This window comes from Lithobates pipiens, unplaced genomic scaffold (assembly GCF_037356315.1).
Source record: "Lithobates pipiens isolate NorthernLeopardFrog02 unplaced genomic scaffold, aLitPip1_a1.2 Scaffold_3, whole genome shotgun sequence".
Lineage (NCBI taxonomy): Eukaryota > Metazoa > Chordata > Amphibia > Anura > Ranidae > Lithobates > Lithobates pipiens.
In genome coordinates, this window is record NW_027507790.1 from 58,876,618 (window position 1) to 58,900,940 (window position 24,323).

General features: G+C 40.0%; 1 protein-coding gene across 1 annotated transcript in view; it reads left to right on the forward strand.

The window, feature by feature from the left end:
- GALNT9 (polypeptide N-acetylgalactosaminyltransferase 9) overlaps nucleotides 1–24,323 on the forward strand; it is a 415,119-nt gene that overhangs the window by 164,236 nt on the left and 226,560 nt on the right. The window contains exon 4 of the mRNA XM_077461741.1: nucleotides 506–680. Within this exon, the coding sequence (XP_077317867.1) occupies nucleotides 506–680 (175 nt within the window). The remainder of the gene's footprint in view (nucleotides 1–505; nucleotides 681–24,323) is intronic.

Sequence of the window (24,323 nt, forward strand, 5' to 3'; positions counted from 1 at the left end):
TGGGTTACCCGCAGCCAATTCACAATAGCAGGAGATTTTGACCGGCTCTCTATGGAGCCGATTCACATATCTCCGTAGGGGTCCAGTGCGTTTTGCTCTTTTGATCCATTTCAGGTCTGAATTCAGCCCAAAATTCAGGCTGAAATCTGACCTGAAATGGTGAACCAGGACACACCGCACCACTGCTTTGAGATGGATGCGGGGATGGTGTGAACCAAGAATAGTCATAATCCTTACTAATAATCTACATTATTTTAAACGTTATATTTTACTATATGTCTAGTTAGGTAATCTAATGTTAAAATAATAAAATCATAGATTATTGCAATCATTTTTTAAAACAGATTAGTTTGTTGACAGTACCTACATATTATCAATTATTCAGAATTATAAAATATTGTTTTAAAATGTATAAAATAAATATGATTTCAAAATATTTTACAGAAAATATTGCCATGCATAATATTAGAGTGTCATGGATCTGTTTCTTTGTTTCACTTTATAGTGGAACTGAAATTTAACCTGGACCAGTATGTTAATAAGAGATATCCAGGTCTTGTGAAAATAGTCCGTAATACAAGAAGAGAAGGACTAATTCGTGCTCGGATACAAGGATGGAAGGCGGCCAGTGCACCGATTGTTGGATTTTTTGATGCTCATGTGGAGTTCAATACTGGATGGTAAGAGAAATATCATGACAATGTAAACCTTGCAATCAACATGCTGAATGAATTCATTGCTTGACAGATTGTTTTAATTACTGCCAGGTATCTTGTTGAGTACACAATGGGCAGTACAATAATCAGACATGTGTATGGCCTATTATGGACAAATAAGCTTCAAGTACAACTGTACAACTGTTATTTCATGAAATATCTTCTGCTACTTACCAGAGGATAAAGCTGAATGCCAGGAAACCTGCTATATAGCCACTTCAAACATATAAACATATATATATATATATATATATATATATATATATATATATATATATATATATATATATATATATATATATATACACACACACACACACACACACACACACGAGGGGCCTTCAAGTAAAACCAGGACTTTTGAGTTTATATAATAAAAGAACAATTTTCAAGGGGTGGAAACTGCATTTTTTTCGACATAGTATACAGGCATACCCCACTTTTAAGTACGCAGTGGAGTTTATTTACTAAAGCTGGAAAGTGCAAAATCAGGCTCACTTCTGAAAGAAACCAATGAGCTTCCAGGTTTTATTACCAAAGCTTGGTTGAACAAGCTGGGGTTAGAAGCTTATTGGTTTCTAAGCAGAAATGAGCCTGATTTTGCACTTTCTAGCTTTAGTAAATAAACCCCATTGTGTACTTAAAAGTGGGGTATGCCTGTACACTTACTGTATCCCAGAGTTAAACTAATGCCTGGAGAGCTTCGGCATAGAAAGATTTGTCAGTGCTCCTGAACCATCCTAGGACAGCCTGCTTCACTTTCTCATCAGTGCTTAAATGCTGACCTCCAAGGAACTAATTTAGGGGTTCACACAGGTGGAAATCCCTCGGAGGTCTGGGCTGTAAGGGGGATGTAGCAATACTTCCCAGCCGACTTTCTGTAATGTGCATGTAGTGCGGTGAGCAGTATGAGCTTGTGCATTGTCCTAGAGAAGCAGGACACTTAGTGATCACACAGGCTGTTTTTTTTCCATGGACATGTATGCACATTACTCAGAACACAACAGTAATATTCACTGTTGATAGTAGCACCATGGGGTATAAAGTCCACATTAATAACACCACATTTGTCCCAGAAAACACTTGCCATCACTTTACTTGCAGACGCAATTGTTCAAAAAAATGTTGGTAGTGGTGAGTCTGCATGCTTTCACTGCTTTGATGCACGTTTTGATTTCGGAGTGCATTGATGTGCCCAGGTTTCGTCACATGTAAGGTCTTGGTACCCAGCGTGTGCTAACTTTTTGAAAATGCAAATGTTCCTGAATGATTGTGTTCACCGTTCCCACAGAAAGATTTGTCTCTTGTGCAGTTTCACAACAGATTATGTGTCAGTTATCTAGGATCAGGCATTCCATGTGCTGAATGCTCACAGGAATGACTGCTGTGAGCTGGGAACCACCACGGCCAGGATCATCACTGACGGATGTACGGCCATCTTTGAAATGTTTACACCTTTCAAATGTCTTACTGTGGCTGAGTGTCCCATCATCGCCTTACTGTGTTTAAAGTCTTCTGTAGATATCTGCAGATTTGACTTGAATGCCTGTATATGTAAATGTATATACACAGTTCAAAACAAATAATGCTACGCTGGTGTTAATAAATGTATCCAATCACTTTGTGTCTCAATTCTCCTGTGCCAATATGAGTGCCATCATAATAACATGTGAATAAACAATAATATAATATAATAATATAATACATTCATGTATATTTCTTCGTATAATAATATAAACCCTGTGCTTAAGTGCAATTAGGAAGGTAATGAATAATACCAAAAAAAGTTTTAACTTGTTGAATCTCCACAAATCCTCAAAAATCCATGCCTTATATCAATTCACCTCAGTGCTCCCCCATAGTAAATGCGCTCACCTCACAGAGTGTGACCTCACACTTAAGTTTAGTCAAATAAAGCTTTTTAGTCACCCTGGACTAACAGATCATGCTTTCCTCCTCGTTGCTCCATTGATGTACCTCCATTATGACTCGGTATATATGAGAGAGAAAGAGCTCCAAATAGTGCTTATATCGTTTTAAACAATATTCAATTTATTAAAAAATGTGCATAGAACTCGCATTTAAAAGGTGCTCCAGTGCACCAACTATGTACAGTGGATGACATATAAAACCACAATGCTGCAGCTACTTCGCGTCTCTCTGTGAAAGATGCAAACAACGTCTTGCCAAACAAATCTGCCCCTCCCTTACACTTTACATCAGAGGGTCTTGTGACGCATCAGGGGGATTCCTAAAGTTGGACAAGACGCTATCTCCTCTTTATATTACATCCACTCCACCCAGTTGATTTTTTGCTTTTGCAGGTGTGATATGTAAATTCTATCACCAGCCTCTCCCATAGACCATGTTTGTGCTATGTTTATGACTGATGAGAACAATCAATCTCATTTCTATCTATGTGTGTATGTAGGCTTAAATCTAATCTTTGCTCCGATATCAGTGGCGCATCGTGGTTGAACACAATGCGATCATTTAAATGGTTCCTATGCATCATAATATGTAAAAAACAATATGCAAACCAATATATATTTAATAAATAATGTATTCTAAAAACACCCTACTAACTGGCTCCCTATATATAACAATTCCATTGAATTATATACTTTTTCACGTGTGCTATGTGAAAGCTATCACCTGCCAATCCCATAGACCATGTTTGTACTAAGTCTATGATTGATGAGACCAATCAATCATAGACTTAGTAGTCAATTATATGACATGCGCTGTACACAGTTGGTGCACTGGAACACCTTTTAAATGTGAGTTCTATGCACATTTGTAATACATTGAATATTGTTTAAAACTATATAAGCACTATTTGACGCTCTTTCTCTCTCACATATATCGAGTCATAATGGAGGTACATCAATGTAGCAATGAGGAGGAAAGCAGGATCTGTTAGTACGGGGTGACTACAAAGCTTTATTTGACCAAACTTAAGTGTGAGGTCAAACTATGTGAGGTGAGAGCATTTCTTATGGGGGGCACTGAGGTGAATTGATATAAAGCACGGATTTTTGAGGATTTGTGAAGTCTCAACAAGTTAAAACTTTTTTTCTGATATTATTCATTAACTATCTAATTGCACTTAAGCACTGGATTTATATTATTATAAGAATAAATATACATGATTGTATTATATTATTGTTTATTCACATGTTATTGTGATAGCACTCATATTAGCAGAGGAGAATTGAGACACTAAGTGATTGGATACATTTATTAACACCAGCGTAGCATTATTTGTTTTGAGCTTTATTTGCACATTTATATTGGTAGTGTGTTACTTGCGGATTGCAGATTGTATTCTAGTTGGTCGCAAGACTATCTATTGTATATCTACAGTATCTCACAAAAGCGAGTACACCCCTCACATTTTTGTAAATATTTTATTATATCTTTTCATGTGACAACACTGAAGAATTGACACTTTGCTGCAATGTAAAGTAGTGAGTGTACAGCTTGTATAACTGTGTCAATTTGCTGTCCCCTCAAAATAACTCAACACCCCTAAGTGAAAATGTCCAAATTGGGTCCAATTAGCCATTTTCCCTCCCCGGTGTAATGTGACTTGCTAGTGTTACAAGGTCTGAGGTGTGAATGGGGAGCAGGGGCGTTGAGTTTGGTGTTATCCCGCTCACTCTCTCATACTGGTCACTGGAAGTTCAACATGGCACCTCATGGCAAAGAACTCTCTGGGGATCTAAAAAAAAGAATTGTTGCTCTACATAAAGTTGGCCTAGGCTATAATAAGATTGCCAAACCCTGAAAATGAGCTGCAGCAAGGTGGTCAAGACCATACAGCGGTTTAACAGGACAGGTTGCATTTAGAACAGGCACATGGTCAACCAAAGAAGTTAAGTGCACATGCTCAGAATCATATCCAGAGGTTGTCTTTGGGAAATAGACATATGAGTGCTGTCAACATTGCTGCAGAGGTTGAAGGGGTGGGGGGTCAGCCTGACAGTGCTCAGACCATATGCCGCACACTGCATCAAATTGGTCTGCATGGCTGTCATCCCAGAAGGAAGCCTCTTCTAAAGATTATGCACAAGAAAGCCTGCAAACAGTTTTCTGAAGACTAAGGACATGGATTACTGGATCCATGTACTGTGGTCTGATGAAACCAAGATAAACTTAATTGGTTCAGATGGTGTCAAGCGTGTGTGGCGACAACAAGGTGAGAAATATAAAGACCAGTGTGTCTTGCCTACAGTCAAGCATGGTGGTGGGAGTGTCATGGTCTGGGCTGCATGAGTGCTGCTGGCACTGGGGAGCTAAAGTTCATTGACGGAACCATGAATGCCAACATGTACTGTGACATACTGGAGCAGAGCATGATCCCCTCCCTTCAGACACTGGGCTGCAGGGCAGTATTCCAAGATGATAACAATCCCAAACATACCTCCATGATGACCACTGCCTTGCTAAAGAAGCTGATGGTAAAGGTGATGGACTGGCCAAGCATGTTTCCAGACCTAAAACCTATTGAGCATCTGTGGAGGAGCATAAGTCCTCTAACATCCACCACCTCTGTGATGTCTTCATGGAGGAGTGGAAAAGGACTCCAGTGGCAACCTATGAAGCTCTGGTGAACTCCGTGCACAAGAGGGTTAGGGCAGTGCTGGAAAATAATGGTAGCCACGCAAAATATTGACACTTTGGGCCCAATTTGGACATTTTCACTTAGGGGTTAACTTTTGTTGCCAGCGGTTTAGACATTAATGGCTGCGTGTTAAGTTATTTTGAGGGGACAGCAAATGTACACAGTTATGCAAGCTGTACACTCATTACTTTACATTGTAGCAAAGTGTAATTTCTTCAGTGCTAATTTTAGAAGTCGTGTGAAAGAATGAATCCAATTCACTAGCCACTATGTGACAATCCCACCACCAACCAGATGAATTGGGTGCTTACCAAAACGAGTGGACCCCTGGTAACCAGGAAGTCAACAACGCTTGTCTCCACTGGAAAAAAATAGATGAATCATCAATGCTCCAGTCAATGAAAGCAGCTCAAACAAGAATATGAAGCTGAACAAAATATAAGTACTCTCCGCTTCTAAATTCAATATATTTATTAAAAAAGAGAAAGATGCACTCACAAGATGAGTAATGCAGATAAACATGAGAAATTCTCCATGAGAGAGGCTAGTTTACTTCCGCAATGCGGGCTTCCGTGAGCGCGCATTGGGGAAGTTCTGTGCTGACCATGTCCCTTGGACACAGCCAGTCACAGATCGCTGTAGATAACCAATCACAGCGGCCGTTAACAAGGCGATCGGCATGTCCAATGAGAGATGATCTCATATGTAAACAAATGAGATCATCTCTCATCGCCGGCTCTCCCTCCTCACAAAGAGACAGCGTGTGAGGAGGGAGAGATGAACCGCTGAGAGATGCATCGCTTAGTGGAAAAAAATAAAATAAAAAAATAAAATAAAATGCCCATCTGTCCCCACTGCCATCTGCCCCCAGTGCCACCTGTCATCAGTGCCATCTGTCCCCACTGCCATCTGCCCTCAGTGCCACCTGTCATCAGTGTCATCTGTCCATCCCCAGTGCCACTTGTCATCAGGGCCATCTGTCCCCAGTGCCACCTGTCATCGGTGCCATCTATCCCCAGTGCCACCTGTCAGTGCCATCTGTCACCAGTACCACATGTCAGTGCCATCTGTCCCCAGTGCCACGTATAAGTGCCATCTGCCATCAGTGCCACATATAAGTGCCACGTATCATCAGTGCCACATCAGTGCCATGTGTCATCAGTGCCACATAGTGCCTCCTGTCATCAGTGCCACATCAGTGCCACGTGTCATCAGTGCCATATCAGTGTCAAGTGTCATCAGTGCCACATATTAGTGCCATCTGTCATCAGTGCCACCTGTCAGTGTCACGTGCCATCTGTTATCAGTGTCACGTGTCATAAATGCCAGGTATCAGTGCCATCTGTTATCGGTGCCACGTATTAGTGCCAATCAGTGCCATGTATTAGTGCCATGTGTCATCAGTGCAACGTATAAGTGCCATCTGTCATCAGTGCCACATATTAGTGCCATCTGTCATCAGTGTCACATGTCATCAGTGCCACGTATTAGTGGCATCTGTCATCAGTGCCACATCAGTGTCACATGTCATCAGTGCCACATATCAGTACCATCTGTCATTAGTGCCTCGTCAGTGTCACATGTCATTGTCCTGGTGCTCCAGGGCCTTCAAAAATGTAATAGGAAGTCAACAAGTTAGATGTGTAATTTATGCTACTAGAACACGTGATGGTGCTCCCTGCAGGAGGAGTAGCAGAATTTATTTTGGGGCATTATTTGAGGTATACACATGCCAAGTGAGAGAAATAACTTATTACAATGACAATTTTGTGGAAAAAAATAAAATAAAATAAAAATCTTAATTTTGCAAAGAATTGTGGGAAAAAATGACAACATCAAAAAGCTCACCATTCCTCTTACTAAATACCTTGGAATGTCTACTTTCAAAAAAAGGGTCATTTGGGGGGTGTTTGTACTTTCCTGGCTTGTTCGGGTCACAAGAAATGAGATCAGTCACCAGTACATCAGATGTGATCACTTTTGTATGATTTGCACCACAGCTTGTAGACTCTCTAACTTTCACAAAGACCAAATAATATCCACTAATTCGGGTTATTTTTACCACAGATATGTAGCAGTATAAATTGTGGCCAAAATTTATGAAGAAAAATTAATAATTTGCAAAATGTTATCACAGAAACAAAGAAAACATTTTTTTTTTTTCAAAATGATCGGTCTTTTTTCATTTATAGCGCAAAAAAAAAAAAAACTGAGGTGATCAAATGCCACCAAAAGAAAACTCTATTTGTGGGAAAAAAAGGACAAAAAAATTAATTTGGGTACAGTATTACATGACTGAGAAATTGTCATTCAAAATGCGAGAGCACCGAATGATGAAAATTGGTCTGGGCAGGAGGGTGGGGGGGTTTAAGTGCCCAGTTGTCAAGTGGTTAATTTCTTCACATGAAAGGATATAATAAAATATTTACAAAAATGTAAGGATGTGAGAGGTGTACTCACTGTTGTGAGATACTGTGTATATATATATATATATATATATATATATATATATACATATATATATATATATATATATATATATATACATATATATATACATATATATATATATATATATATATATATATATATATATATATATATATATATATACATACATATACAGGTATGTACATGTTCATCTGCCAAAATATTTCTAATTCTGTTCAGTCACTAGTGACCAGTCATCTAGATACCCATGATATCCTAGTTTGCTCAGCGGCATTACTTTTCTCCACTGCTGTGTAGCAATAAAACTAAAGAATAATAAGTAACAACAGAAAAAGAAGCATCACAGTGGAGCTGAAAAGGAGCATGCCTGCCTATAAGAGAAGAAAGCAAAGGGTACATTTTCTAGAAATATATTCCTGATAAAATTTAGAGTGGCCATATACAGATATCTCCCTAAGAATGATGAGAGTTTCTGGAGTGTTCAGCCTCCTCATCATCCGACATGCACTTATGGTAATCTCTTCCCTTATTCTCCTACATAAAAGTGTCAAGGATCAAACCTATTCCTAAGGAAAGATTTAGCCAAATTGGAGACCTGTGTCACAAAAGCAACCGAATATGCTTTGCATCTCCCTGTGGGAGGTTAGGCATGGGCCAGTTATTACTTAAAGCAATACTTAAAGATTTTAAAATAAAAAACCCTCTAAAAAAGAGGTGTTATTCTTTTCTGTCTTGCAGCCTTTGCTTTGGATCCTCACTTTTTTCAAGTACTATGCTGGCTGAAGTACCTTCAGCATCTGACATACTTCTGGCAGTGTTGAATGCTTTATCCCCCACTGTGCATTGTGAATCTACTAACCATTTACTTCATCATTACTGTGTCTTGCAAAGATGAAGTTGCTTGTGGTCAAAACCACAGTGCAAAGCAGGGGGAGTCAGACATCCAACACTCCCAGAAGTGTATGGATATTTGAAAATGCTGGTCTCCAGCCAGAAATATCAACAAAAATGTGTTTAATGTGCACCGTACATTAAACATATGAACACATTGAGAAAAACAATTATGTAAAACATTTTTTATCTCAATTTATTTAAAGATAAAAGCATTTAACAATACAACATATCAATAGCTCATGGGGAAGGTGAAGTATTTCGACTAGTTTCGCTTCACAGCTTCTTCAGGAAATACATACATCTAGGAATATATACATGAAACACAGTTAGATCAATAAAAATTGTGTGAAGTGACCATAAATGACAACAAAAAATGGAGAGGAAAACATGTTTACAATACATATCAATATCTTTGGGTAAGACTCTGAAGATATTGATATGTATTGTAAACATGTTTTCCTCTCCATTCTTTGTTGTCATTTATGGTCACTTCACACAATTTTTATTGATCTAACTGTGTTTCATGTATATATTCCTAGATGTATGTATTTCCAGAAGAAGCTGTGAAGCGAAACTAGTCGAAATACTTCACCTTCCCCATGAGCTATTGATATGTTGTATTCTTAAATGCTTTTATATTTAAATAAATTGAGATACATTTTTTTTTGCATAATTGTTTTTCTCAATGTGTTCATATGTTTAATGTGCACCGTAATAGTCCCTCCGCTCGCATTTTTGTTGATATTTCTGGCTGGAGACCAGAATTTTCGAATATCCATTCCATATATATTTGGGATGATGGTGCACGATGTAAGGTTTTATTTGTAATTTAATTCATTATCTTGTGAGGCCATCTTCAATCTTTATAACTCCCAGAAGTGTATCAGATTCCAAAGATGCTTTAGCCTGCATATTTTTGGAAGAAAGTTAAAGTATATGAAATACAAACCCACTTATTCCTATCACAAATTTTTAGATACATGCATTTTTTCTTGCAGCCTAAGCTTGAGAGTTTCTGACTCTTGTCATGAAAGTTGTTCTATTCCTACATGATGGGTGTACATTTAATTGCTGTCAAAATGCATAAATAATGATTTTGGAAGGTAAAAACGAATTAACAGATGCAATAACATCTGCAAATTTTGTTTTGCATAATGGTTTATTCATAATAAAACAGAGCAGAACATAAAAGACATAAAGCCACACAATACAAAATAAAATCTCAGAAAGAATTTTTTGTTTCTTAAGTAACAGTAGAACAGTGTTTCAACATAAGGCCTAATGTAAGGTGTGAAAACAAATTAAGAGGTGTATTGGGTAACTGGTTGGATTCCTGATGGTCCTCACATATGTCCTCCCATCTGTTTTCCTGGAGGTGAAACATAACTATTTTGTCTTTATTAAGGACATCTTTATTGAAGCTGTTATGACCTTTACCAGCTAGAAGGTAGCGTAACTTTACAAAAATGTATGTAGCCATAAATCTTTCTTCTTTTTTTATCAATATTTAATTTTTTTTTTTTTTTTTTTTTTTACAAAGACTGATTGAATTAACAAATACCGAGAACAGAAAGACTTTTCTATTTACATTTTCTGTGAGATGAGCCAATTCTCTATCTTAGCCCTTGTACGCACGATCCGACATTCCAATGGAAAATGTCCGATCAGACCGTGTTGTCGGATAATCCGACTATGTGTGGGCTCCATCTGACTTTTTCCGTCAGAATGTCTGACCAACAAAGTTTGAGAGCTGGATATAAAATTTTTCGACAACATGATCCGATCGGACTTTGTCCGATCGTTTGTAGAGAATTCCGATCGGACAAAGTGTCACGCATGCTCAGATCAAATTACAAGACCAAAGCTACTGGCTACTAGCCTGAACGTGGTACCGTTTTTTCGTACGAACGTCATCACGTTCCGAACGATCGGATTTTCCGACAACTTTGTCCGACCGTGTGTATGCAACATCGGTTTCGGACAAAATCCATCGGAAATAATACGACGGATTTTGTGGTCGGAATTTCCGACCGTGTGTACAAGGGCTAAAAGGTTTATATGGATTGGGCTAATGAATAGCTGCTATCCCAATCATCCTGTCAATTTACTAGAAATTTAGTAATGTTTATTTTTCTAGGCTTTTTAAACAAAATTATATGCGGCATCCTTTTACAATAGAGCACCATAGTCACAAAGGTTTTGGTTCCTCTAACCGGGACTGGGTAGGCCTTTCAACAGGATGTCAAGAAAACACCACTTAAGGAACAGGGCTTGTTTACCTCGCCAGGGCCCCAAGAGGATAGACAGACAATGAGGGGAGGGATTGTAGGGATCTTTAACTGTCCCCTTTGGTTGCTAACCATGCCCCTGGGACTTATTAGTTGCTTCATCTATCAAACTCTAGGTTTTATGTTTGTTAAAAAAAAACACTGCCAAGTATTTAGGGTTGGTGAGTTCCTCTATGTCTAAAGTTTAGTCTATACTTAAGTAGTCTATTCTGTAGGTAATAGTAAGAAATAGCAAGTAGTGAGTGCACTGTGGGATCCTGGGATCAACCCCACAAGGAAGTGTGAGTAGGTGCACATATTAGGGAAATCAGTCAATTATGAATTGTTTGCCTCACTGGAATTTGTTTGTTCTACATAGAATTTTATAAATCCTGAATCATGAACACATGGATTCTTAAATTGTGTACTTCTCCTGAGATCGTTACAGAACTGCAAATGGTTAGGCACATCAAATGATAGCAAACAGTGAGCCCCCTGATTCAGACATCTCTATTTTAATATTCTGTTTGACAGTGTTCTTCATCAAAATAATATAAAAGTTTTTTGATGACCTGTTCTTTCGAAAAATGCTAGTTACCTCACTGCCATGCTGATCCAATGCCTGCACATGGGCTGTCTGAACTTGTAAAGTATAATTCCATGCAGCCCAGGTGCAGACTCTGCAGAGTACAGCTGAGTATGGCTGTCGCTGCTGTACTTGTGCATATAGCAGTGCTATATTAAACATAATTTGCATATGCCTGTACACTGTACTCATGCTTACTATAGCACCACCATATACGTGAGTACGGTGGCAGACAGCTATTCATGTCAGTGATGGGCTCATAAGCTCAATACAAAAAGAAAAAAATGTTCCTGCAGTTAAAAGATTGCTGTAGGGTAAATTGAAGAAGAGGGAAATCTTCACAAATCACGCCACTGCATCGGCTGTGCTGCCGCTCTCAACAGGTCAAGGGAAACCCAGGAGTAACTCTAAGCCCTTGTACACACGGTCGGACATTACGACAACAAGATCCGTCGGATTTTGTTCGACGGATTTTGTCCGAAACTTGTGTTGCATACACACGGTCGGACAATGTTGTCGGAAATCCGATCGTACGTAATGTGACAACGTTATTTCGTTATGACGGGACTACATTCAGGCTAGTAGCCAATAGCTTTGGTCTAGGAATTTGATCTGAGCATGCGTGGTACTTTGTCCGATCGGAATTATCTACACACAATCGGAAGTTCGATCGGATCATGTTGTCGGAGTACATTATTTTATTTTAATAATTGTGTTGCAAAGGTAATGCGCCCTCTGTTCTTGTTTTCTCTTACAGGCTGATAAGCTGCATGGGCAGAGGAAATAAGCTGAATGAGCTCAGTCAGCCCGTGTGTAAGAGCCCTTCGCAAACATAATAGTTGATCTACTAAATAAGTGGACACTGTTCACTTAGCAAAGGGAATGTTCAGTAAGTTTAGAAAATATAGTGAAGATTTGTTCACTTCAATAATCCAAACATGTGCAGGCAAAGCCCCTGTTTTCTGTATATCTCTTATAGATTCAGTATTCAAAGTGAACACAGTTGTCCCTTATTTACTAAGCTCATTGAATGTTGGCTTAGTAAATAGTTTCTGCTCCTTTTGTAAGTTAACCCCACTGGCTTGACCAAACTTGTGGACCAGGAGTTCTGACTTCACTGTCATTTTTTTATTTTTATTTTTTGCATGCTTGGTTCAGGTCCCTAATTCAGAATGTATTGCCATTAGAGGATTTATATTTCTTTTAGACAACTAATATTTTCAGATGGAATTCAGCAATGGTAGCCCACCAGGTTTCTCTCAGCTGAGGTTTCTTTAATTAGTACAACCAATTAATATTACACATTGTGGTTACATAACAAGCACTGTAACTGCAATGCTCCCTGTTGAATGTAAGTAATAAAATAAAAAAGAATATCAGTTTGTAAACTGGGCTGCTGGGATATCACAGAATTTCACCATACAATTATTGTACTGAACTTCCACTGAGAAACATTCAAACTGGCACTAGAAACCCTGGTGAAAGATTAACAAGCCTTGATGGGTTAAACCTATTAACCTCCCTGGCGGTACGATTATTTCGGATTTTAGGTGCTAAATGCGGTACCATTATTTTGCATGAAAATTTGGCGTTTTATATTGTAGTCCTGCAATTCTTAGGAATAACTCTCTTAAATCTGTCCAAACCAGAGTCTAGCAGACATCCCGGGTATGATAAAGTTTGAAAAATTAAATCATAAATTATAATATAATAAATAATTATAAATAATTGTACCAAATAATAATATAACAATAATAAAAATTATTCAATAATGTAATCAAATCAAAAACACTGAAATTTGCTCAGTTGCAGAATTGTCACTGTCATTACTTTTCAGTATTTGATGACGGATCTCCCCACAAATCGCTATCGCTCAATTCTGCGAGTGATTCTAATTTATTATCGCTGTTTTCTAGCTGGTCTAAAATCATTTTTGATGTACAGTGACAGTTTTGGTTGCTATGGGCAATCTCCAGTTTCCAGGCATAAAGAACAGTTTTTATTACATAAAACTGCATGCAGGACACTGGGCAGACCACTAGGGACAACGGGGATGTGAAATATTTACATACAGCAATGTAATCTGTAAGATTACATTATACTGTATGTTTACTGTTTGTTTCACTTTTTGAATTTGGCGCCGATCTCCGTGCCCGTGCGTCGCAACGCTCGCAGGGCACGGAGATCGGCGATGTAATGCATCGAGCGAGACACGGGTCGCTCGTACAGCGGGGAGACAACGCTGGATCCGAGGGAGAAGGAAAGTAAACCTCCTCCTGGATCCAGCGATGCAGTCCCGAGTCTGACTCGGGGATACCGCTCTTGGTATAAAAAATCCACCCCGAGTCAGACTCGGGAATACCGTCAGGGGGGTTAAAGGAAGGATGGAGAATTTTTTTTTGAAACTTAGAAATTTAGAAACCTTTGACATAAAAAAGTCAATGGGATCACGTTATACTTAAAGTGGTGTTCCACAGAAAAAAATAAAGAATTCATTAAAATTCCTAAAAAAAAAACATAAAAAAAAAAACATTTGGAATTTTTTTTTTAACTGACCTCTAAATGCTTGTTGCTAGGGGGTCCCTCATAGTCTGCCTCCTTCAGTGCCTGGGCTGGTGACATCACTTCTCCTCGGTACAGGAAGGGCTCAGCTCTGCCCCCTCCCTCCTGTCCGTCATCTGGGACACGTGACAGGTCCCAGATGACTGCTCAGCCAATCACATCCAGCGGCGCCGCTCACACATGCACAGTGGGTGCCAGGCTGTGGCTTCACAGTTAGAATGCCAGGGTGCTGCCGAGCGGAGGGGGGAACGAGCGGGGCTTCGTTCCCCTGCATCAATGGACCCTGGGACAGGTAAGTGCCCAATTATTAAAAGTCAGCAACTGCAGTATTTGTAGCTGCTGACTTTTAATTTTTTTTTTAAGGGGAACTCCTCTTTAAGTGCTATATGTTGTGAAGAACACTCAAGTGTGTCTGATGCATTTCTGATTGTAATCACCGCTATGCTGGTATGTGCCATTGCCTATTGTTTTTGTCTAGGGGATTGGAGAGCTGAGATATACTCATCTAATCCTCAAATCCGTACCTGTGGCACCTGCCCCCCCCCCCCCCCGTGGTCTAGTGGCCTTGAGCGGTGGAATATTTCTGACATCAACACACCCATAGACTGGCTCTGGATGGGAAGACATCAGAAATAGTCCACTGCTGGACATGAGGGAGCACCATTTTCCAGAGGCTTGAAGGATCGAGCGAGTATGGGCTCTGTGTTCGCCCCTAGAAAAAATTAACAATTAACCCACATAGTGCAGACTCAGCCTTCCTGCATGGGAAGAAAAGAATGTGATCGGGGTTGAGCTTTAAATAGGCATTAGTTGAACAGGCACATGGGTAGCAGCAGTAGATCTGTGCCCATAGTGTTGGAATGACTGGGCTGGTGTTTAGACAAGGTTATGACCCCGTGTGCCTAACCACCTACCTAGTGCTAGCAAACTAGGCTTGCATAAACAAAAGTAAAAGAGAAATTAGAGGACGATGGACAAAGGAAGGGCTCTGAAAAATTGAGTTTTTGTGTAGTTTTAATTTGTAAAATATTTAGCTTGAATGGTTTATCTTACATTAGTAATTGATGCTGCAACCTCTAAAAGGTCTAGTGTTTCAGGAGTCCATCTGCCCAATTACCAAGAGCAAGTATGAATGAAACATGAGGCAGCTTATAAATGCCTGAGAAAGAAGACAATAAAAAAAGATACATTGTTTAAAAATGGCATACAAAATGGGAGAACAAAAAATACCATCATATCATAATTCTAGTGCACAGTAGAAATAGAATGATGATTATAATAGACTTAAAGAGGAACTGCATTCTGCTCACATAATTTGTAATAAAACATCTTTGCAATTCTGAGGCTTCCCTCCAACTGCTTTGCATATTATTTTATATATACTGTGATTCTGTACTTGCCAAGTATGCTGCAGAAATCTCCCTCCACTGAGTCTGGCTGCAATCAGTTTACCTGTGGGCAGCTGAAGCTGCTGCCTGTACTTCCTAGAATTACACAGACACACAGAGGCACACCTCCAGCGCTGCAGCTCTGATTGGCCCTCTTATGACTCATCTCCCCTCCCTTCTGGGCAAACTCTCACAAGAGTGAGAGAGAGAGAGAGAGAGCCGTTCATGATGTCATAAGCCTAGGCTTTTTAACCAGACAAGAAACAGGAAGTGGGCTGTATAAGGTATTTACTGGCAGAAAAAAAATGCTTTACTATCCAAAGTTAAAACAACAAGAGCAGAAGATTTAATAAATGGAAAATTGAAAAAATTACTGAAGGTTTGCTTTAAGTGAAAATGTGAAGCTTACATATTCACAAATAATTCTATTTTGTTTAGCTCTGTCAATATTAGAACTAAGGCTCGGTTCACACAGGGGCGACTTGTCCAGGCGACTTTGCCGCCTGACAAGTCACGCTCCGTTCTGTACTATGGAACCGTTCTAATAGGAGTGAGTCAAGTCGCTCCGACTTAGAAAAAAGGTTCCTGTACTACTTTGGGGCGACTTCAGGCGACTTGCATTGACTTCTATACAGAAGTCGTTTTGCAAGTCGCCGCTGATCGTGTGCAGGTCGCGGCGCTGCAAGTCATGCCGCCCCTGTGTGAACCGAGCCTTACTGTGTTATTTCACTGTACAGTGGTCCACAATGAGGGGAAAAAAATGTCTGCTATTGTAGGCTGCAGCCAAAAAATATTTTAAGATTCCTTGTATCTTGAAGGGCACAACGTTCTTCCAAGAACATAATAGACAAGCAATTTCAAAATTCTGCATAACTGACCCTAAGGGGACAACTTTTGAGCCACAGCGTGGAAAAAAAGTGTCCACTGTAGCTGGCTGCAGCCAGTGACTATTTTGAGAAAGCATGTGATTCAGTGAGATATTTTTCCTCTAAACAGGTGAATGTGTGAGTCTGTGCCAGTGTTTCTCAACTCCAGTCCTCAAGGCGCCCCAACAGGTCATGTTTTCAGGATTTCCATTATTTTGCACAGGGGAATTGATCAGTTGCACTGCCTTAGTAATTACCACAGCTGTTTCATCTGAGGGAAATCCTAAAACCATGACCTGTTGGGGCACCTTGAGGACTGGAGTTGAGAAACACTGGTCTGTGCTATAAGCATAGCAAAAAAAAAAGGAAAGGGGAGGATTTTTTGTGAGAGAAGAAATATGGTTTTATAAATATATATTCAATTGCAAATAAAACCTTTCAAAAGAAAAGGAAATGTTGGCATCTAAAAACAAAATCATTTTTTTCTTCCTTGTTAAAAATAAATACATACATCTAATATTCAGAAGGAAATTACATCAAAGTGATAACATCTGGTCTCTACCTTAGGTTTTTACTTTTTTATCAATCTTGGTTTGTGCGTTGTCTGACTTTGTATGATCACATGGCTTCTGGCAAACCAACAGTTGTTTTTCGGAGTTATTTATATTTTAAACCCCGCCTGAGCACTGCATTAACTGCTATACATTAAAGGAGACAGTCCACAAAAGTAGGCCAGTTGCAACTGAGCATACTCCAACATGTCTGGGAGTGGTGGTACCCTGTGTTATGAGGTTTTTTAAAGACCTAGTCAATCAGCAGGCTTTGGGAATTTGGTCATGTGTGCTGAAAAACTGTTAACTATGTGGGACCTTTCTTATTCTGTCTCTTCCCTTGTGAACTTATGCCCAGCTAGGATGCTATCATTCAATACAGGTGCTGTATGGCTCAGAACAGTGGAACCCAGAGACCGAGACCTAGGTATTGGTTAGATGTTGAAGTAGGATGCCCAAGCTGAGGTGTCCTCCCATCCACCAAAAGACAAGGTAGATAAACTCATATCGAGGATACAGAGTTGTAGCTGTTTCTTTTTTCTGAGGACTACCAGTTTGGGTCCCTCCCCTCCTTCTGGGCCTAGATGCACAGAGAAAGAAGCAGGGATCTCCCCTCTTAAAGGGATACACAAGGATAGGGCTATAAAGTGCTGGCCCAGAGAAAGCAATTGTAGTTGCCTAACACAACTACATGAGGTCATGAGTGACTGGTTGAGTAAGAGGTACCACATGAATCCCCTCAGCTTTCCTGCTTTGAACGACTAAGTTTAAGATGCCACTAGAACCTTAATTTTCAGGGAGCCAAAGCCTGTGGGTATCCAGCTAGCATAGTTTGTGATCAGAAGGGAAAGAAAGAGAATTATTAGAAAATAGACGTTTAGAAGAGAATTGGAGCCTAGTCTAGTATTTGAGACAACCCATGGGTTTGGGAATACCCGATTCTCACCTCACATTCCTTCCTACTTATTGCAAACTGTAATAAATCTGTTCCTGCTTTGAGCTCATAAAAGTGACTGCCACCCATTGTTTACACATTAAGGAAAGAACTACACCTGATATTGAATGTGCCTGGGACCTTACTGAAATAATTGAGCTTGGGTTACTTGCAATGTAGCTGCTGGTCATCTGTAAGTCAGTATCTATTATAATAGTGCTAAATATGTATACAGCAAGTTGTGTATTTAGTATTTCATACAATATATTTTAATGTTGCTGTATACTAATAAAAAATACCCGCCAATTGTTCAAGACATTACTTGTATTTAAATGTCATGTAATGTACTTTAAACATCAAGTAATGTGTCTGAAAAAAAAAAAAAATCATTTTTGTGAATTGTTGCATTTATTGTTAACATCCTTTTTTACTTTTTTAACATCTTTTTTTTCCTGGGACTGCAGTGATTTTTTGCTATAACAAATAGAATAAATGACCTCTTTTGTGAAATATAAGGATAACAGAGGTCATTCCAGAATTCTGTGCTGTTTTAAAAGAAGGATATAACAGGCCAATCATGGTTCTAGAAAGGCAGGTAAAACATCTATGAATCAAGTATCAGTAATGGTTTCAGATCTAGGGGATGTGAGAAATGTGTGCATGGCCCGTTTCAGTTATGTATGCCTCAGGTCACTTTATAGATCTCTGCTCTGATACAGAGACAGACCTGTGATCTTGAGTAAAATGTGTGTAAGAATAATGTTCAATTCCTCATATTTTCCTCCCTGAAACAATAAAGATGTGATATCATTCTGCATAATTTCATTTCTCATCTTTTTGTCTGAAAAATGTGCATAGTTGAAAAAGTCTGTTGTGCGCCCTTGCAATAGAAAGAGCTTAGTCCTATTCTAAGTGACTTTTCCTCAGATCAAGGTCTGGGCTTGAGAGGTATTGAGCTTTGAGTTTAACAGCGTAAGTCTTATGTGACACGGACCCCTGTGCAAACTTGTGAAAAGGTTGCCAGAATGTAGTATAGAAATTCAAGTTGTTACTGTAAATTAGAAAATGACATTGCATGTAAATAAATAAATATAAATAAATACAATGTATTACTTTTTTTTATAATACAATAGAAAAAATACAACATATCAAAGAAAATGACATCTGAATAGCTAGTAGTTGTTAATCACATTTAACTGGACTTGTTTTGTAATGTGGAAGACCTTTTCCTGTTCATCCAAGAAGCTTCGTTGATTCTGGTTGGTTCAGTTCAGTTAGTTCAGTGATGTCATATGATGGCACAGAGGCTGCAAATGATGGGCACAGGCTGCATATGATGGAGCACAGGCTGTATATGATGGGCACATCCTGCATATGATGAGCACAAGGGCTGTTTAATGGGCGCATTTGCTGCATATCATGGGCACAGTGGCTGCAACTGATGGGCACAGTGAGGCTGCAATTGATGTGTTTTTTTTCAGTATTTTTTCAAAATTTTCAGTTTGTTTGTGCCCCCATAAAATGTTGAGCACCAGCCACCACTGGTACAGGGCATCAGGGAATTTAGTTTTAAAAATGTTAGTATAGGTTGACTTTAAGCCCAGTTATGGAGCTTTATTATATGTAGAAAACTAAAGTCTGGACAACTAACCACTCACAGACTAGATTATACATTCAAATGGTCTAACAATATAAAGAATTTCATGTGGCACTTACACAGCTAAATTCCACATAACAATTATAGCAAAGTGTACTGAAGCACTATCAGCCTCTCATTCTCTCTATGGAACATAAAGTTGCCTGTTGCCTGAACGAGCAGGCTGAGAACGAGATAATTACTTACTTTGGATGTCCTAGAAGTGACAGCTTATTACACCCATTAGAGCATGGCTTAATGTTCCGTCAGTCACATTGTGCAGTGCCAGAAATATTTTCTTGCAATATTAATAAGAACTATGAAAAGGATATATAGACACAATGCAAATAATAACAAAAAGGAAGCAGGATCATAAAGCATAGCTCAGCTCTGTTAACCTCTAGGACTTTTATTACCAATTTACCAAAATCTTGCAGGGAGATATTATTGTGGCCTGAATTAAAGCATATAATAAGTGCAAATAGATTAATCTCATCTCATTTATTGCAGTTTCTTTATCTGGGAATGCATCATTGTGAGCATGGTTCATCAAATGCCCTTATAGCTACTTGCTAATGGAGATTTTTATGGCAAATCTATAGCCACTGAAGACATACAATGAATCCCTGCAATACAAAGATCTATCTCTTGTACAAGCTCCCTTTGCAAATTTTACAAGGCGATGCAAGGAGATTTCATCTTTGACTAATGTTTCCAGAGCTTCAGTGCTGCTACTGATGTCCAGCCAAAACTTTATTTTCTTAGTTTTGGATAGAGTTGGTTAGGATCAGAACTCCTTTTGATTATCGCGATCAACAGCTTAGAGAACTTTCCTCCCACTTTTTGTTCTTTCCAATAATGTTTTACCATACAGGAAATGAACTTACAACAGAAACAAAGAAACTAAAATTATAAAGTGTACACCTGCCAGATTTTTGTTTTGTCTGTGTCCTTATTGTAGATTTTTCCTCAGTTCCTGTTTGATGAAACCATTCTCAGCAAGACAGGAAATGAGGGCAAATCTCTCTCTAACGGAGCCCCAGATAGCAACAAAAACCTGGCAGCAGTTTTAATCTTTCCTTACTTTGTACTCGGAGTCAATCTGTGGATAGTATGGCAAGGAACAAAGAGCAACCAAGAACATAGACCTGAAGTGTGCCAGGGTCACATGGTCAGTATGCCTAAAAGGGGGCATACCCAAGTATAAAATATAATGAATGAAATGAAAAAAGGGAATGGGTGGGTGGGACACGAGAGCCGGCATCCACGAGAGGAGGAGGCAGAGGAGGGCAGGCTTTATGCAGCCTGACTCCTCCTACAAACACAGGCTGACCTGCGGTCAGCCTTACCTTTGTACTCGGAGTCAATCTGTGGATAGTATGGCAAGGAACAAAGAGCAACCAAGAACATAGACCTGAAGTGTGCCAGGGTCACGTGGTCAGTATGCCTAAAAGGGGGCAAAAAATACAGTAGGATGAAAGCTTTGAAATCAGATTACACTGTGAATTGACATTTAACCTGGGGTGAAGGCAATGAAAGAATGAACCTAGCTGCAGAAAGGGGGAGCGCTAGGAAAGGCAGCAGAGGACCATCCTAGGTTTTGGCAAATGTAACACACAAGCTGGTATAAACCACCCCGAGCACCACACCTTACTAGGCTCCAAGAACCTGATAACAGAGCCACCCCCAAAAGTCGAATCTCGAACATACAGATGTAACAGAAAGCCGGGGTGCAAATCAGTTGATTGACTAAAAAAATGCAAGACCTTGGGCCAGAAACACCACTCTCCCTGGCCCTAGGAACAACAAAACAGCTATAGCCCTGCCTTGAGCACCAGGCAGGTAACCAACGCACAAGGAGACCTGAGAGTATGACAGATATGTTTTTTCACGAAAATAAGACCCACAATGGGAAGACGGCTAAGCACAGTTGGGGTACTACTCTTGCTAGATCCCCTGAGGATAGCTTCAACCGGAAGTGCCGAAAATAAACCAACCTGATCGGTTACCCAACCTGAAATGGTGAGACTCAACTCAATCTGACCTAAAAGTGCTGTGGCCTGATATGCGCTGGAAGAGGCCAAAAAGAAACAGAAAAGCAAGTAGGAACTGGATGTTAACCATCAGGACTGGAAACCCAGACCAGAAAACATGCCAAGCAGTGACATGAGACAAACCTAACCAGTGACAAAAAAAAAACAACCTGTGTGAAGGAAACATGACTGAACAGGAAACATGAGTAGCGTGAGCTGATACAACCGAGAGCAGCAAAAAAGAACTGAGGGTGCAAGAAAATACCATCTGCATAAGAAACGCAGTTTGCATGAGAACGTGAATTGATGGAACAACGAGAAAAACCTAGGAAAAAATTAGAGAAACCTAGGACACTGGGGACACGAGAGGGAAACCTGGGGACACGAGAGGGAAACGTAACATAGCAAGAGAAACGTAACATAGCACGAGAACCATAATATTCCATGAGAAACAATTTGCATGAAAACTTACCTGCACTAGAACAAACCGCATGAGAAATGAGAGTTAAAAAGAAAAGTGAGTGGTGAAAGAACAGATGAGGAGACTTGCCACCGAACAAGCCAATTAAAACGATCACCTCAAACCGTTAAACCCATAAGCGTGATGGGTAACCCGTGGTGGAAGAACATGGACAGCCCAGCTGTGTGAAACAACCAGAGAACATGATAGACCACCTACTCATGACATAACCAGCTCCCTGGTATCAGCTAACTAAGGATGTGGGTGTTGAAATGACAGGACCAACGGCTCACGAATGTGAACCAAATGACACCACCCTAGTGTATGCAGAAGCGAGCCCGAGCAACCTGCAGCGCTAAGACAGGAAATTAAAACGAAACTCAGGGCTAAAGTACCCACAGACCGTGGTGGGTAGTAGAAGAGGTGTAAAAGTGAACGTAAAGTATGACGTGCAGACTACAGGCGAGAAGATTGTGGGACGACAATCAAACTATAACAAAACCTCAGCCCATAAGGACCTGTAAACGAGACAGACCCTGGATGCAAACACCAGCTAACAGAAAAGCAGCGAACAAAGGACAACGACAAGAAAAGCATAAGACATAAACGTGCGGCATATAGGAAAATGTAAGAAACACGAGAAAAGGCAAGAAAACACGATAAACAAAAGAAACATGGGAAACGCGAGAAGATGCATGAGACACGCAAATAGCATAAGACACGTAAAAACCATGAGGAACGTAAAAAATTCCTGAGAACCATGAAATTACACAAGGGCAATGACATGAAAGGCATAAGACATGAAACGTGCGGCACATGGGAAACACGTAAGCAAACACGTAAGGAAACACAAGAAACCCGTGAATACGTCAGAACCATGGGAATACGTCAGTAAACGCTAGAAAAACATGGGGAAATGTCAGGAACATGGGAAACGCATGAAATTGCATGAGACACGTAACTACAACCGACACGTACATTACATCTGATACGTAAATTGCATGAGAAACGTAAAAAACCCTGAGAACCATAAATGCGTAAGAACTGTAAATAGTTTAAAACTGTCAACTGCCTGCGAAAAGCAAAACGCACGAGAAACACAATTTGTATGAGAAACTGTAAAAAAGCATGGAAAACCATCAATTGTATGAGAAACACCAACTTCATAAGAAAAGTAAATCACATGAGAGACCCAAATCGCATGAAAACAAAATTGCATAAGAACCGTAACATCAACTGCATGAAAAGCGTGAATTGCATAAACTGTGAATTGCATGAGAAACGGCAATTGCATGTGAAACCGTAAAAACGATTAAGGGACGTGCGTGAAAACAAATCATGAGAACATCAAATTGAATGAGAACGTGAAACGAAACGAGAACATAACTGCATGAGAACGTAAACGAAACGAGAACATAACTGCATGAAAACTTAAAACGAAGCGAGAACATAACTGCATGAGAACGTGAAACGAGAACATAACTGCATGAGAACGTAAACGAAATGAGAACATAACTGCATGAGAACGTAAAACGAAGTGAGAACATAACTGCATGAGAACGTAAAACGAAACGAGAACATAACTGCATGAGAACGTAAAACGAAACGAGAACATAACTGCAAGAAAACGCAAATGCTTCAACGCAACTGCTTCAAACGCAACTGCTTCAAAACGCAACAGCTTGAAAACGCAACTGCTTGAAACGCAACTGCTTGAAACGCAACTGCATGAAACGCAAATGCATGAAACACAAATGCATGAAGACATAATCGCATTGAGAACGTAATCGCCTTGAGAACGTAATCGCTTTGAGAACGTGAATGGCCTGAGACCGAAATCGCACGAGACCGAAATCGCACAAGACCGAAATCGCACGAGACCGAAATCGCACGAGGCCGAAATCGCACGAGACCGGAATCGCACGAGACCGAAATCGCACGAGAAAACCATAAAATACACAAGAACGTAAAATGCATGAGAAAACCATGAATAGCACGAGAACATGAAAGGCGCGAAAATATTAATAGCACAAGAACGCAATTTGCACAAGAACGCAATTTGCACAAGAACGCAAATTGCACAAGAACGCAAAATGCACATAGTACGTGGAGCTCAGGCGGGGGGAGGCCCGCTACGTGGAGCTCAGGCAGGGGGAGGCCCGCCATGAGGAGCTCAGGCGGGGGGTGGCACACCACGTAGGAGCTCAGGCGGGGGAGGCACGCCACGTAGGAGCTCAGGCGGGGGGAGGCACGCCACGTAGGAGCTCAGGCGGGGAGAGGCACGCCACGTAGGAGCTCAGGCGGGGGAGGCACGCCACGTAGGAGCTCAGGCGGGGGGAGGCACGCCACGTA